This window comes from Bombus impatiens, unplaced genomic scaffold (assembly GCF_000188095.3).
Source record: "Bombus impatiens unplaced genomic scaffold, BIMP_2.2 scf_0051, whole genome shotgun sequence".
Classification (NCBI taxonomy): domain Eukaryota; kingdom Metazoa; phylum Arthropoda; class Insecta; order Hymenoptera; family Apidae; genus Bombus; species Bombus impatiens.
In genome coordinates, this window is record NT_176470.1 from 757,359 (window position 1) to 774,650 (window position 17,292).

Genomic DNA, 17,292 nt, shown 5'->3' on the forward strand with positions numbered 1-17,292 from the left:
GACGCGACGACTGTATGACGAAGGCGCGTGGTAGGGATACGGAGTATCTGTCATGGCCGACGTTCTCTGGGAGAGTAGTTTTGGTCAGGCCGCATCGGCGAGCGGTACGCGGTGTGTTTAGTGGTGAAAAAAAACATGGGGCGCGATAATGGGCAGACGGTCAAGCGAAGAAGGCGTTAGCGTACTCTCGGTCCTGGTAAAGGACGATTTATGCGAGAGGTCCGCGACGATGGAGTCACGAGCACGGAGGACTCGGTTACGTAGCGTTGTAGGGATATGTTTGTTTCTCGCGCTCACGGGCATCATTTATCTCGGCTACTTCTGCCCCGATCACGTCTGTGCTCTCACGAGCCGCGAGATCAAGGAGTCCGTGAGATTGTCCGAGGGTCTGTCCGCTGGTCCCGGCTCCGGTTTGTCTTCCGTTTCCGTCGAATTCGACAAAAATGGCCTGCTCTCGGTACATCCTGCCTTTAGATTGCAGAGTATTCAAGGGAGCCTTGGTTACGACGATGTGTTTACCAATGATACCTTTCAGTTTGACATCAACGGTCACGATGTCATCGTTTTCTTGCACATTCAGAAAACTGGTAAGTTGGGTTTGCATTGTTGTTTAATTCATCTCTCTTTTTTGTCTTAGCTGTCCATGTGTGTCAGTCCTCCCCATTTTATTTTTGTTGAATGCAGTTTATGAAAAAAGTGTAATTAAAATTTTTATGACAATAAAATTTTGTTATATCTAAAAATATTTATTTCTGTCAAGATATAAATTTCTTTTTCCATGACTGTTATGTTTATTTATATGTTTAACAAAGTTTGATTATCTGCAAATTTGCTGATAACAGAAAAATTGGACACAATTACATAGACCAGCTACTGCAGAGATTATAGACTGCATAAACATATTTTTGATTGATCTTTCACTTTTCTTCGGACTAATTCTATGGTAACCAATCCTATGGCTTAATAAAAACAATGCAACATCCCTTCTGACCATTGTACAACTGAATCTTTGCATTATTCATTAGACACTGTGAAACCTTCAAGCTGTATCTTAGAAGGAGAAAGAACAATTCAGGGATGTTGCCCTGTTTAATATGCTATGCATGCATATCTGTGTTTCCTTTTTGTTTTCCATGTGCATACCTCCCATAAGCTTCTCTTTATCAACATACAGAATAATAGAATATGCATGTCATGAACGTTTGTTTAAATTATTAATATATATATATAAAGTAATAAGAGTACTAAGAAAGTTAAAATATTTGAAAATTATATTCGTTAATTTTTTAATGTTTCTTTATGTTACAGGAGGTACATTGTTTGGAAAACATTTAGTTAGAGATTTAGATCTGCAAAGACCATGTTCTTGTCAAAGAAGACGCAAGCGTTGTTTTTGTTTCCGTCCAAATCGCAATGAAAATTGGCTTTTTTCACGATATTCTACCGGTTGGAAGTGTGGTCTACATGCTGACTGGACAGAATTGACTAGCTGTGTTGATACAGAATTAAATAAAATTGAAGGAGATGGCATAAAACGTAGATACTTTTATATAACTATAATAAGGGATCCTGTTGCACGGTATCTGTCTGAATTTAGACACGTACAAAGGGGTGCAACATGGAGAGGAGCTCGTCACTGGTGTGGAGGAACTCAAGCAAATATACCACAGTGTTATCCTGGATCTAGTTGGCAAGGGGTATCTTTGGAACAGGTAATATTATATTTATTGATTTTATTGATATTTGGTAATCTGTAAGCATTTTATATATTAGTATTCTTATGAATTCATCATAGTGATCTCTTTCATAAGTAAAACATTAAGTATGTTATCTGAAAGGCTTTCACATTTAGAAACACATTAAGATAAAGTATTTCTCCTTATCTTTATTTTTCTTTCTCTAAATAGATACAATTTTTCCTTCTTGTATAGATATGTTCTCTGCTATAAAAGCAGTAATTATTTCATTGATATAATATCGTAAAACATAAGAATTTATTTACATTAGTTCTGGATAATAAATATCATAAACATAAAAAAGCTATATAATGATAATAGGACAAAATTTTATTTAAAATTTAAACCTTTTTGACAACATTTATGTAGTTTATGGCGTGTCCATATAATTTGGCAAGTAACCGTCAAACAAGAATGTTGGCTGATCTATCAATTGTTGGTTGTTACAATTCTACGCTCAGCAGCTTGGAGAGAGATCGTCTCATGTTGGCTAGTGCTAAGCACAATTTGCAATTCATGCCTTTCTTCATGTTGACTGAATACCAGAAAGTAAGAACTAATTTTTTTGTTAATAATTAAATGCATGTTCATATATGTTGTACTGCCTGTATGTTTATATATTCTAGCATTGCCATTTTGTTAGTACTGTAATAATCTTTATAAATATCGCTAAGAAATTATTTTCAATATAAGAAAATTTAAACCAATCTATTGATTAAAATTTTTTTAATATTTTATTGTATCATAGTAACACTTATTTTATTGTTTTTAATTTATTCGTAAATTTTTGTTTGTCAACTATTTAAATTTTGGAAGTTATTATTTTGGCTACTAAGTTGCTTGGCCCGCCTGTATTAATAAGACATTTTATGTTTTACCTAACAATTATCTCTTGGAAAGTAGCTCTTAATGTAAATATTTATCTTACCTACCCGTACATGGACGATAAATATGCTTGTAAATATTCCACGCTTTCAACGTTCCGGTCTTAAAAAGATCTTTCCTCATTTAAAATGCATGTTGACGAAAATTATATTTTTATATCATTGTTATTTAATGCATCTAACATATTCATAATATTTGATAAAAAAAAAGTAATAGAAAGTATAGAAAGTAAAAAAAGAAAAAAAGAAAAAGCATAGAAAGATTCTGAAAATCGACTTAATACGAAAAATACGAAACGAAGCGATTATATAAGTTCTGCTTTATGTAAGTTAATACGTTTTTACCACTGTTTGTACTATCAAACTCTGATCTTCTAATACGTCGTAATTCATAAATTGTCACGCTATTGCTAACTTAATGCTAACTAATATGTATGCATTTTATTAAAACGCATTTAAATTGCATTAGATTATTACGCTACTACTTAATAGGAGAAAATTGTATGTCACAGATTTTTGCTTATCATACAAAAAGAATAATGTTTTATTAAAAAAAAAACATTTAAAAATGTTTTATTTGTATATGCTTCCTTTAACAAAAAAAATTAAAAATTAGTACAACTGCTAAACTACGCGAAAATCTTTAAAATCCTCTTTAATTTTTTAAACTTAGTTATTCCAATGTATATATATTTCTAGAAATGACTTTTGAAAAAATTAAAAAATTTAAAAGAAATTATTATCGATTTGCTTTTATACGAGTTGAAATTTTCAATTTCCTCGCGAAATTTGCGCGCTATATAAAAAATTCATTTAGTCGATTTGCATTTTATACGTTTATCTACGTGCTTACATGTTATAAAATTAACTTAAAACTGAATAGGTGGGACAGTATTCCTTTGAAGAAACATTCGGAATGAGATTTGCCGTTGCGTTTGAACAACATAACGCGACGTTAAGCGCTGCCACAATGGCTACCCTAAGCACGGAACAGTTAGATGCTGTGCGTAGATTAAACAGACTGGATCTAGAACTGTATGATTTCGCAAAAAATCTTGCGTTCCAAAGGTTCAAACGACTTAGAGATCGCGATCCATACTTCGTACAACGATTTCAACACCTTGGAGAATTACCTTCTAGGCAAAGTGCAACGGAATTCAATTGGGATTCTGTCATAGAAGATACTACAGATGTTGAATGATATGTAAGTATGTTACTGATAGATAATATCGATGCTTTGCATTCATGGCCGAGCGAGAAAAATGTTGCTCTGAATCTGAGTATCTCAGGGAATCATCCTTGAAAGAAAAAAGAAATTTTACATAGAATTATTATATGCGGCGGTGGTCTGCATAGAACTTACCAAAAGTGTTTATAGAAAATAATGTGGATAAGACCAAAGAGAGCCCAGAGAGGATCTTGGAATAAATCCTTGGAATCCTCTTTCGGTAGCTATATATGAAATGAAATATATAATCACACAAATTTTGTTATGATTTATATAATGTTCATAATTTTTTTTAAAGAGTTCTTCCATTTAATGCAATTTTTGCTTAAAATATATCACATTTAAACTTTGATTTTGTTAATGTTTTTACTTCGTATAAGATAAAAGCTTGCAAACAGATTTTTTTAATGTGTATTACGAAGTCAATTCTAGGGAAAAGATACTATAATTATTTCTTGAATGCATACTTACTACTTACATGAAAAAATCTAATAGGATTAGGAAAAAATGTTAACTTTAATATGTTTTGCAAAAATATAAATGTCTAGTATTTCATATGATACTCAATATTTTATACGTATCTGTTTTAATATTCTTCAAAAGTGATAAAAATTAGTTCTATAATTTAGTAATAAAAATTGAAGCCGTGAATTCCAAAATAGCACCAGTCTATCAATCAATATTTCGAGAAAATCAATCTTCTTTTGTTTATTTTTCTTAATTCATTATCGATTTTGTTGATTTTTTGTTGTAAGTATCAATTGTACGTACATTTTCATTATATATATGTATATATATATATATCTTTTTTAATCGTTATTAAATAATCATGTTCTTTGTAAGAAGTTTCGTAAAACCGTAAACTTGTGCTGTTTTGGAAACTATCGAGTAATTTATTATTGTACTTTCAGCCAACTTATTAAAAAAATGGTATTTAACAAAAAAACACGTTTATTCGCCGACCCAAATTTTACTGCATGAGTCATCATTCTAGATTTCTCAGTGAATCTATATTTCTGTAATAAGTTTTCGAAGCATGTGCGATGATTTGAGTTCACCGGCTGGCACTCTGCAAGTTTTAATGACATCTTATCTTTATAAGCATTCTGCGCGTTAAAAGTTGAAACTGGTGTTTTCTTTAAATTAGAATAACTGCGTGATTAGTTGACTCATCGATATGTCATTGTCGTTGAAAATTGTCGTGCAGGATGGCATATTTGCATTGTATAAAAATGTTATTAGACAGATTTGAGTAAACTAAAAACAATTATGTCAATGACTCATATAATGTCAAACAGTGGACTTATGCTGCTTTGGAATTCATGGCTTCAATTACTAATATGAATTGATACATAATCTTCTTGCTTTATTTTTTCGTTTCTACGATTAAATTTACTTTCAACACATACCGTATATGATGTAAATTCTACAATAGTGGTATCTTTAATCGTTATTCTATAGCAAATTAAAAGTATCATTTAAGAAATGTAATTATGCCTGCTTCTGTTTAAAAAGAATTAAAAAAAAAATGAAATATTTCTTGCTTTAAAATTACATCTGAGGTTATAAATTAGATTACGATCGATATTCCTAATTAACACGTGAAAGAGATAATAAAAGTGACATAATATACAGCATGTATAAAAATCTCTATTTATAGCGGTTTTCAATGGAAGGATAAATATTACAAATTAATTTTGTAAATATATCTAAAAGTCTATATTTTTTAATAGAATCATTTGCAGTGTTATTTGAATAAAGTGGTAATAGGATTAATAAAAGCGATTTATATAGCTTAAGTGATAAACTGTTCGTGTGAATGTTGGAATGAATGATCATTGGATAAACGTGTTTAATATTAGATGCTGATTATTTGTCAGTGTAACTGTTCACAAAGATCATGTTGTTTTAGCACACATTCCTTTCAGTTAAATTGTTTTAATTTGTTACTTACATGCAAACATTGAAAGAGTCGTATTTACAGCTTAATCAATCTTTCGGTCAAAGGTAATAATTATTGCATTACAAAATTAAGTAAATCGCGTTAAGTTGAAAAGATCATGTACTTGTTTAATGTGTTAGAATCACACGTGCAATAAGACTCAATGGGTTACCATTATAAATATTTCATCCAGTCATCAAATAAATGTAATATATTCTATGTACATTAGATATATTTAGATAACTAGCATTAAATCATTACGAAGCAAAATGCAAAAGCTCTCTTTAGCAGCGTATTCGTCGATTACGTAAGTGATCCACGAACGTTTCCAAACTTCTTCAGCGATTAATAGAAATGCGTGGCACACGTAAACTTTCACAAATGTTCAGAAACGTTCGTGAGCGTTGCTGATGTCGTCGTATAATTACATTTCAAATGAAATTCGTTATCATTTATCAGCAAAAAAAGAGAACATCATCGACGAAAAATGTTCACGGATGTTGTTGTTGTTCGTTAGCATTTATGTGGACCAGTGTTCATCATAAATGCTATGTAATATAATGCTTATGTAATATCTCCAAATGCTCACAAACATTTATGAACATTGTATGCGTCCGGTGAATACGTGGGTTTTAACGTGTACCATTAGTCTTCTGTATGATTACCACGTTTATATTGTAAGTTGAATCATAAAATGAGTGCCATGAGTGATATAAAACAAATGGATCTGTTCTTTTAGCTTTGCTATTAGAAATGATTTATATTAACTGGAAAAGTATATCGTCTTTTCTAACGTTCTTAAATTTCAGGCTTTCTATGGCCTATGTTAAATGTGTTTCTTTTTTGTTGACTTGTGGTTGATAGTAGTATCAATTTAATTTTTGACAAAATGAAGTATAATGTTTCTGGAGTATTATTTAAAAGTGTAGACAAGAATTAATTTGGTACTATTATCATTCAGACGTGAACAACTTATGGGCAATCTATTTATAAATATATATATAATATTAAGTATGTAATATGATTAACGATAATGATCATTTAAAAGTAACGTTAAGGACCAAAGATTTAATAAGTTTTTACAAAAATGCAGAGAGCTTGTTAAAAGCAATTGTAAAAAGGAAACTTTTATATGTTCTTAAACAGAGTGATCGTTATAATTGCAATAAGTGAAAAGATGTATTTCAAGATCTTTCCACTTGATATATAGGTACAATAATATAATTAGAAGGTGTCTACTTGGATGAAAACACAAATGATTGTTTAAGCAACTGATGCACAGGAACAGATTTTTAGCAATATATCGCTATTTTCGCGTACTTGCCTTCGCTATACGCTAACATCTTCGAAATAATTTACAAATTATCGAACTTAAATTACACAGGGTGTGCAGTATTTTAAAATTAACATCACACATTTAGGAACGTCATGTATATTATTTTATCGAATCTTTTAAGTTTCACTAATTACATGTATCTCTGCCATTTTTTCATCGTGTTAGTATGTTTATCTCATTACGTGTGCAACAGGATGCTTGTGACTATAACATTTATGGGGTTGATAGTTACTTGCATTATCAGCATTGTAAAAATGAACTCATACTCGTCAGATTAGCGTGAATGAAAGGCTAGCTTTAATATGTAATATGAAATTTTTAGCATGAATTTAAGTTGTAATAAAAAAAAAAGAATAATGAGGACAAAAATCCATGACAGTAGCCTAATAAAGCAAAATATAGGCCTAAGCCAATGGTACCTTATGTAAGCCAGCCAGTGTACATACCATACCATTAAATCATTAAAGAACAATAAATTGTTGTGTACACAATATTATATACAATCTTATACAGACATATATATATATATATTATATAAAAATATTATATGTAAGTTGTACACATATTTAAAATTATGTTATTTGATTATTAAACAATTATACAAAAACTATATATATATGTAGTTATATTAAAATATACCAAATTCAAATTAGCCTAGGTTACATTTGTTAATATTATCATTATAGTATTATAAGCATTAATTCTTATAGATATCATTCTATAGGAATAATAAAAAAGAAAGATAAAGGCAAGATATAAATTAAAATGTTTATTTTGCAATTGTTAATTAAATATATTTGTACATTATTAAGAGAAATATTTCTTATTCATAACGCTATATTTTAAGGATTTCTGTCTAGATAAGAATAATTTTTGATTCCATACTTTAATGTTAGACAGATATAGGATGGACATATAATGCTTTGAGTGCCAAGGTATAAAGAGATTGACACTTATAATAGGTAGGAATGTCTTTGCTAGAGTAATGATTGCTCTAGCATAATTTTTTCAAAACCTGTGGGTGGGGGATGAGTAAAGTTATCCAAAATTAAGTCTAAAATGGCCCCATCATCCACTATAAAGGAAGATTATTTTTTTTTAAACTTGTTAAAACATTACTATATTCTTTTAGTTTGAAAATAATTACCATAGAGTACTGGATACACGGTTCCCTTTATACCCATTACTGGAGCACCTATCGGTTTTCCATTTAAGTAGAAATTAAGTTCTATGTGGTCATAAGACACACCCTGATGAACAAAAGGTTATTAATTTATGAACTGATATATCCCCCAGTAATTTATACTTACGATAATATCTCCTTCTTGGACTGGACTTTGAATCTTATGTATTTCTTGCTGATTATGCCTTACAATAGAATCAAAATTGAGAGCCCAACTTTCTTTATCATTTCCTCCAGTTGTAACGTTCAGATCTGTAGATCTAGTGGCTAATCCAATGGCCCATATACCACCTTGTTGTATTTTAATTTCAAAATAACTTTTACTTTGGACAAGAGGAGCATTTGTTAAGGCACCACCACGACCACACACTCTTAGACCATTTTTTACTATCACAACTTCATGTCCTACACCAATTGGGTAATATTTTGCTTAAGCACTGCTATTTCTCGTAAAATTTCTTATCGTTAATATAGACTACGTAAAAACAGAACTCTCGTTATGACCGGAATACATAAATATCATCAGTGACACTAAGTGCATATCCTTATCTTGCGGAACGGTTAAAAACGTAAATTTTATGCAAATACAATGATATGAATACTATTAACATTCTCAAACACTATTATTAACGTTATTTCAGTAATAGAAGGTAAAAATTACCCATGTAGGATGTATCTAAAGATATAGGATTTGGTCCTCTCTTCTGTGTTTGAGTTGCGGCGAAGCCAAGGCCGTCAAAACAGTTTCTCAAACAGCAAAACATCATCTTTGTCTCCTTTCCTTTTTGGTTTGTTCAGATGAACGCACAAAACATTGTGACACTGTTAGGAGAAAAACCCCTTTTTTTCTCCCGTATAATGAAACGAACGGATCGCGTTATTTACTTCGATTACGCCGAAAATATTACACACCATACAGCGCGTAGATATGATAGTCAGTTAGTGCTGTGTGTATTTCAACGTAGAGATTGCACTTTAAGCTTCAGTGTGTAGGTAGATGCGTAGATGACAGAAAATGGCTTCCTCCCAAATTTATGCAATCAATATTAATTTTTTATTTACGTTTTACAGGTATGTTTCATTTTTTATTTAATATAATATCAGGAACTGCTTTTAATTTTAAATATTATTGTCGCATTAACTAAAATATACTACATATATTACATGTATGAAATTTAAGGTTATATTTAACCATCTTATAATTTACAACTCTGTTGGAATCAAATTCAAGCGTTAAGTTTTTAGATTAGATTAAAGTAATTACAATTGAAACTTGATTTAATATTAAAATTGAATAGGTTTAACATTTATGAAATATCTTAGACAGTAATAAAAAATAAATGAGAAAACAAGAAAAGAGAGAAAAACATTACATTTAGTACCAAACGGTTATTTATTTACTTATTTTATACAACAGAAAAATGTATTTATATCCGACTGGGGTACAGCATCTGTAATAAAATAACAATATTAGCAAATTCATACTTATATATTACTTAACTAGGTGAATCATTAAACAACTTACAATTCTGATACGGTGGCCCATAGCTTTAGCTGGCAGATTCTTCTTAAACTTAGCACGTACTGAACCACTGGTTCCATGTGGCCGGGTTACTTTACCCCAAATAGCCCTAACTTTTGTTTTCCTGCTTTTCTTGCCAGGAACAGGTGTCTTATTTTTTGCCTATGAACGATTAACATATCACGATTACAACATTGCTCGACTTATATCCATGACTATATATCGATTCATATTCTCACGTACCACAGTATGAAATTGAAATAAAAGAATTAATGGAAACGTAATAGAAGTTACCTTATATACATAAACACATCGTTTTCCTACATAAAAATCTGAATCCCCTTTAGTCCTAGCTCCTTCAACTTTAAGTAACGCTGTGTGTTCATGTTGATTACGAAGCCCTCGTTTATATCCTGTGAAAATGGCCTTTGCATAAAGACGTCCGTGTCTTTTGAAAGGTCTCTTTTTCAAAGGAGGAGGCTCTACTGGCTTCTCCTTTGGTTTCTTGACTGCTTTTGTTTTCGCCTTTGATTCAGCAGGTGTATCTGCCATTTCTAACAGAAGAAATCACATTTGTAAAATTCGGAATTATATTGCAATAGTAAATTTTATTGCGCAAAAAATCCATCTTTGATTAAAATAATCACACGGTATGACATAATTATTAAATAAGATCTAAAATTAATGCACTGTTGTAGGTTATGTTAAAGTAATATTTGAATTCTAGACAAGAAACAAAACAAAATTTCACTTTAGTATTAAAACAAAATGTTTGTAACACGAACTTTTTATAGAATTCAAAAAAAAAGAAAAATTCAGAAAAAGTATCTAGCGTTAAAATATTGGAATTTCACAGCTTTTGTTGTTATACGGCTAGAAAAACCATGCAGAGATAGAGTCTTAATCCATTGAGATCAATACGAAATAAGCCGAATATGACACTGAGAATAATTATACGGCGTTACGAAACAATTAACAACAATTTGTAACTATTATTAATCTGTCAATTTCATTAATTGTATATATTTTAAATAATAAATACGAGAGTCTAACATTACGAAACGTACCGTACGTATATCGTGAACTAAAAGAAACAGGAAACTGTAGCCCTCTTACGACAAGAGTATAAAATACTCTGCTCGATTATATAGCATGTGATATTATCAATCGAGTACTAGTTTTGTGCAAAAACAGCAGATACCGTTGAATGTTTCATAACGTGGCAAACGGTGTAAATTAATAAAGATTTAAATCGGATTTAATCATGATTTAATACTCGATTATTGTTTGAAATTATATAGTAATTATAACAGACGAGAATGGGATTGTTCATCAATTAAGAATCAGCCACGATGTAGGTAAACATTTAAGTTTGTGTGAAATTAAGAACGTAGAAAATCTTCATATATTATTATTTTAGTAAGTAATAACCTATAAATTTCGAAATTTTATTACAAGCTATACATTTAGGGACTTTTTGAATATTTTTCTCTTAACTTGTTTCGCAGTTCAACAATTTATTATTTGTTGAATTATAGTTGATTATACGTACGTATATGATACATTATATACAATATATTATATCATGAATGGAACGAATACGTACATAAAATTTTACAAGACACTAGATTTGTACTACATGTACGTCGTTGGTACGATTACTATACGAGTTTAATAATTTAAGTTTTAATTCTGAATATTAACGATTTATTTATTTAGAATGATGATTTATATTACATATCTAACAAGCTCTAGTCATACTCGGTATTTTATGAAAATAATAAGCATTTCAATGCATATATATATAATCATATATAAAAAGATTGATCATCCATTGTCTGAACTCGTCTTTATTTAAATCGCCATGCTTACGCGATATTTCTTATATTTTTTCTAAATCATGCTAATATTTTTTAGAATAGAAGATATTTCAATTCTTCACATCTACCTAGAATTTCCGATTCGATCAAGAAATTAAAATTCAGGGTTCACTTGGAAGTAATTGTTTTGGAATTAATGGTTAATATCTTGCAACGTGCATAGAGTATGTCTGAAATATACGAATAGAATTTAGACGTTTGCTTTACAATATATCCAAGGTATGTTAAAACGATGCAGAAGATCACAGATGAAGTTCTTCACCGCGGCAATGCGAATATTATTCCTTCCATAACCATTTGAAAATTCCTCTTTTGTAGTTTCCATGTTTTTCGTTGAATTCTCGCGTCGCTTCGCCAAGCACAAAGCGCAAATGAGATATCGCACGACGCTCTTTGCGCGCATTTTTCTACGTGATTAAAGTCAAGAATATTGTGTACACTCCAAATAACGGACGCTTTGTTCCGCGAAATTAGCACGTACTGGCGAGCCAATTCAGCGACATGGACACGTCCCGCGGAAACCGGGGAGAGAATGGTATGAAAGCAACGATTCATCGATTTTATAGTACAACCCTTTTTGCCCTCGCTGAGATCGAATATATCGCAGCGCAAGTAACTGGTTTGTTATTTCGTAATACGTAGTCCCGAGCGATACAAAAATCACAATGAGAAACGAGGGAGGCTAAATTTCGTGAAAATCCGCAGTTCGTTGTAAAAATCGTTGCAAGGCTACAAATCTCTAATTAACCACTGAGAAGAGAAGCTCTCGAACTTTATCCCATCTTACAGGAATCATTAAACTAAAGCAAACTACTCGACACTTTCCAAACATTCGCACAAACCTCGCTCCGAAACAACGAAAAATTCCACTTTGCCTTCGCCAGCCGATGGAAAAAAGCGCGAAGAACAAGAACAACATGAAAGCGGGGAATATTTCGTTTCCAATGAGAGTCCGCTCTTTACGATCCGCATTGTTCGCAGACGTGCTCGAGCGTTTTACGCCGATGGAGCGTACTTAAAACCACCGATATAAAAGCGTACGTTTATTTTTTGCGTTAAATCTGGCAGCTGAGCCCTTCGACAGTCCTGCGAACCCGTCCAATTCAATTCACGCTCCTTCCTTTCGATTCCTTTCGTTACGTCTTTTCGATCTTAGGGTGGGATCTCTCGTAAGCGCGAGCGTCTAGACGCTTACATTCGCTGCTTTCGATTCGACGCAGCGTTCTTGGCCGAAGAGAATTTTTTAACGTAAACATCCAAAGATCGATTAATGCATATGCGCGTAATAATTTGTATATTCGATTACTTCGACGTGTTCGTATTCGGAACGACAGTTCATCGGAACACGTATACACCTGTAACGGTAACGCATAGACAAACGCGTCTGACGTTTATGAGAAATCCTAGCTTTATTTCTTCGCGACGACAGTTTCTTCGCGTCGCGACAGCCTAACCCCCTCAGATATAATATTTTAGGATAAAAGCCGGCCAGGGAAGAAGTAAAATCGCAGAACAACGCCAGGCCGGTGGATTTATGTCGTTCGTGCGCGGGTCAAGAACAAGATTTACGATCGAAGGGCCGCCCATTGCGGCGATCTCGAGGATGGCATTCAGAATCGCGAGAATTATCGGGGAATGTTCATCATGCTCACCGTTTCTCTAAATTTCTTTGATACATAAGACAGCATTCTATGAACTTCGTGGTTCACCGAGGAGGAGAGATAGTTTTGGCGAAGTAAGTTTGGAATTCGGATTTTTGTCGAGCATCTTGCGATCTCTGAATTACTTCCGGTTGGTTACGTCGTTGCATTGTGGTTAAAAGCGGGTTGCACGTGTTCGAAATGGTGGAAGTAGCTTAAGAAGATACATACGTTGAAGGCACGTATGTGTAAGTAATGGTGCTGGTAATGGGAATTTGTTGTGTAATATAGTTGCGTGGGTGTATGGAAGAATGGAAGCGTAGAACGTGATAGTTTGGGTGAAAGACGAAGGTTGATGTATTAAGGCCTACTTTGTTACTACTGTGAGATCCAAACTTGGTTTACATGGAAATAATTTTCAGTTACGATATATCTTATCTTAAATGGGTTATTCGTTTATTACATATTATTACAAATTATATATTAACAATTATATCATCGTCGTGATATAATCTGCTATTATTAAAATATTACGAACTATAAATTATCTTTGGTCCGTCGTTTGAGAAATTGATCATTTATTTTTGTCACCGATACATATAATTTTCATCTGTACGTGTAACATCAACTCTTTCTTTTAATTTATATATCTTTAATTCGTTTTACGATAATTTACCATCTATTCGTAAATTAAAAAACGATCGTTTCGCGATCTACATACGCGTGGCGTGCCAAAAATCTCCTAAAACACACATCTCACGAACCGAAAACTCAGGAGAATCGTTTGAAAACATCTCTCAAAATAAAAGAATCGGCAATAACGAAAAAAATCCAGATATTTCTATTACTTATATTTACAGTCAACACCAATATTCCATTCTATTTGGCGAACAATTTTAAACTGTAATCACTACCACAGACACCCTGTGAATTACATTCATAAGTTATTCAGTTCAATGTCCAATACTGTCAATATTCCCGATTCATCGCGAAACCTGTACACTAAACAGAAAGCCAGCTAGCTCAAACGACCTGATACAATAGCGCTTCTATTACGATTAAACAATATAAGCGCATCTTTCTCTGCTCCAAGACTCCGCTGCGATGGCAGCCTTCAATTTCACGCGTCGAACGTGTCAACGCTTGGATCGATCAATACAATCGCTGGCGATCTCGTTCCATCGGCAGGCATATCGAAGTCTCGCGTGAACGTCGCGGGAGCGGCGAACTGTTTGCTGAAATTCTCGTTTCTCGTCAGGCTGAATCAAAGAGTGAGAAATATATACAGGGTGTCGCATATTCGTGGCTCTTCGGCTTTCCAAGGGACAGGTGAAAAAGCGAACTGAAGCGTTTACGAAAGATCGGAACAAGATGCTACTGAAAATACGATTGAAATTCGAAGAATCGCAAACATATAAACGTTGATTACAGACAAAAGTGTTCTGCGCCTATTTTGCGACAACCTGTAGAGAGAGAAAGAGAGAGAGAGAGAGAGAGAGGGAGAGAGAGAGAAGAGCATCAAGACGCGGATACACACGTATCAGATTCGGCGCTCGTTTTATGCGTTACACAGTGGCGAATAATCGGAGCGGAAATTCAGCAGGCATTGTTTCTGCTGGCGCAGTTCACTCGACGCCGCAGACTCTGTCATTCGAGCCGGTCGTTCCTGCTCGTCATCGTCATTATCATTGTTATCAACCCCCTCCGCTCGACGTCGTCGTCGTCTGCGCCCGCTAGATACGCGACAAATGACGATTTCACCGGCTGAAACAGAGAGAACCTATTTTATTTTTCTTCTGGGGGTTGTTCTCTTCTTCTTTCGGTTTCTATCTCCCTGCGGTGAGCGTTTTCTCCTCGATATCTCGTCTTCCCGTCGATCGTCTTTATCTCGTTCGCCGCAAGAGAACTTTTTGCGGTTGCTCTTGGATCACACGTCGTTAAGTTAAGGTTTAAGCACGATCCTCGCTGATTTTCGGCTGATTTTCAAAGTCGATTTTCGGTTGATTCGAAAGCCATTTCTGATTGCCAGAGGAACGAGTTCGTAGTTACAGTTGTATCTCGTGTTTCGAGGGATCGCGCGGTAATTCGGCGAAAGAAGAAGCAGAATGATCGTGAATCGTAGGAATTTTTATTCCGCTTTTCTCGGTGAAAGTTAAGGACAGGATTATCGCGCGATCCCGACACTAAAAATGTAAAATTTGTAAAAGTAGACCTTAGTACGAGGCAATGTAATTCTACACGATCCTATTCAACTATAGGAAACTAATCTAGTTACTGTTATGTAACAATTACCGTGCACTCGCATCTTCCATTTAATTAGCGAACACACGCTCTTACGTTGTCTCCGAACATTTGACCTAAAATTATCATTAAATTATTACGTCCCATAGCCATCGTAAATGTTTCAAATCTAAAAGGTACACCGCCTTTCAAAATATGCAACCATTTCGATCTTCGAATTCACGTTCTAAATTCTCCTTGCTTCTAACACCATCGTTCTCCCACAATCGTAGTTCAGCCCTGTTCGATTCATTGAACCTGTCTTCGTCGCTCTTCGATCGTCCCGTCTCCGTTGGGATGCTTTTGTGCGTCTCCGTCCCACCCTCTCGAGGGACGCAGGAAACAATGTCATCTATCTTCCGCTGTGATCCACGTCCGGTGCATCGTGGCGAAATTACCGGTACTAATACACAGTACCGTCGTGTCGCCGGGCCACGTGCATTCACGGCATTCACACACGTAGCCGGCCCAACTGGTCCAGATGTACCTACTTATCTGCGTGTATCCTCCCCCGGCGCCGCTTTTCCGGAACCACGAGGTGACGCCAGCAGGACGCCATGTTGTCGCGAGACACCTGATAGTGTTGCATTTCCGCGGAGACGTACCTGTGGTTCTGGATCGCGTCTCTTTTTCTCTTTTTCGTCGATGCGACGTTGTGGTCGCGCGATTGTTTGCGATCCCAGAGTGATTTATGGTGGTTGATAGAGGAGGGAGGAGAAGTGAAAGGAACGTCATGAGATAGGGACAGAAGTTTGGTTACAGGATATTGGGTTTGTCCGTACATCGAGTTGAAGTATTTTAGTTGGAATTCGTAGTTGAAGTTTGAAATTAAATGCACGCGTTGTACACAATAATATGCGATACACGTGTTTCGTTTATTTCAGTCGAATGAAAATTTATAGCCAATAAATTCGATGATTCTTCGATATAGTCGATCAATTTCGACCATACGATTCGTTGATGATTCTTCGATGTTTCGGTGTGATTTATCACGTTCAATGAGAGGATGAGAGGAATTTGCAAGGAAAAAGAGATGGATCGAATATCGGCAAACGATTTGAAAATCTGAGCAAATTGCAGTCCACTGTATATCGTATTGAAATATTTCGTATACACGAGTTCGCATGATATTAGCATCCACGCAACTTTTAAATAAGTTGTCTCACGCAAAGTTTCGAGAATGTAGTTTTTCGAGCAGAAGCGCCCTAAAAGTAACTAACTGCGCGCTCTAAAAGGAACTAACCTAATTTCTGCTTTGAAGAGGCAGGAGTAGAATTCTTTAGGCACTCCTGTTGAATTTATCGTCGAATGTAATGTCCTGGCATTATATATACGGCACGGAAGGGCTTCGTACGTTCACAATTTTATCTATCCATCTTTATGGGCACTTCTCCTTGTCTTAAAAGCACCTGAGAGAAGTTCGTAAAGGCCGTGCACGTAAAGTTTCTACTAAGATAATGGCCATGATACGACTTTATCATGAAGTAGTTGTGTTACTTAAAAATTCTCATATTGCGGACAAGTGTTTCCTTGCTGTTGTCATGGCCTAACGTCTCCTGATTGCGGCTATTTCGACAAGAATTCGCGAAAGAATATTATCGTCTATATAGTTCACGCAGGAGAAATAGAATTTCCTTAAATTTTACACGCTTGAGGAATTT

At 34.2% G+C, this 17,292-nt stretch overlaps 3 protein-coding genes across 4 annotated transcripts; 1 reads left to right on the plus strand and 2 right to left on the minus strand.

Annotated features, from left to right (window-relative positions):
- The first annotated feature begins 21 nt into the window (after nt 1–21).
- Nucleotides 22–4,321, plus strand: LOC100742931 (heparan-sulfate 6-O-sulfotransferase 1-B). 2 transcript variants are annotated; one of them, XM_003485361.4, is made up of 4 exons: nt 26–587; nt 1,309–1,712; nt 2,106–2,285; nt 3,504–4,321. In XM_003485361.4, the coding sequence occupies exons 1-4, from the start codon at nt 149–151 to the stop codon at nt 3,819–3,821; spliced, it is 1,341 nt and encodes a 446-aa protein (XP_003485409.1). In that variant the 5' UTR covers nt 26–148; the 3' UTR covers nt 3,822–4,321. The 2 variants fall into 2 exon arrangements, with proteins under 2 accessions (XP_024227749.1, XP_003485409.1); XM_024371981.2 differs by lacking the exon at nt 2,106–2,285 and having other exon boundaries at nt 22–587.
- Nucleotides 4,322–8,010: 3,689 nt separating this feature from the next.
- Nucleotides 8,011–9,355, minus strand: LOC100743051 (SPRY domain-containing protein 7). The gene is made up of 4 exons (XM_003485362.4): nt 8,971–9,355; nt 8,437–8,714; nt 8,274–8,376; nt 8,011–8,201 (listed from the first exon to the last, which is right to left on the minus strand). The coding sequence occupies exons 1-4, from the start codon at nt 9,074–9,076 to the stop codon at nt 8,104–8,106; spliced, it is 585 nt and encodes a 194-aa protein (XP_003485410.1). The 5' UTR covers nt 9,077–9,355; the 3' UTR covers nt 8,011–8,103.
- Nucleotides 9,356–9,666: 311 nt separating this feature from the next.
- On the minus strand, nt 9,667–10,969 carry LOC100743170 (60S ribosomal protein L35a). The gene is made up of 4 exons (XM_003485363.4): nt 10,899–10,969; nt 10,126–10,385; nt 9,835–9,993; nt 9,667–9,760 (listed from the first exon to the last, which is right to left on the minus strand). The coding sequence occupies exons 2-4, from the start codon at nt 10,381–10,383 to the stop codon at nt 9,737–9,739; spliced, it is 441 nt and encodes a 146-aa protein (XP_003485411.1). The 5' UTR covers nt 10,384–10,385; nt 10,899–10,969; the 3' UTR covers nt 9,667–9,736.
- Between the last annotated feature and the right edge of the window lie 6,323 nt (nt 10,970–17,292).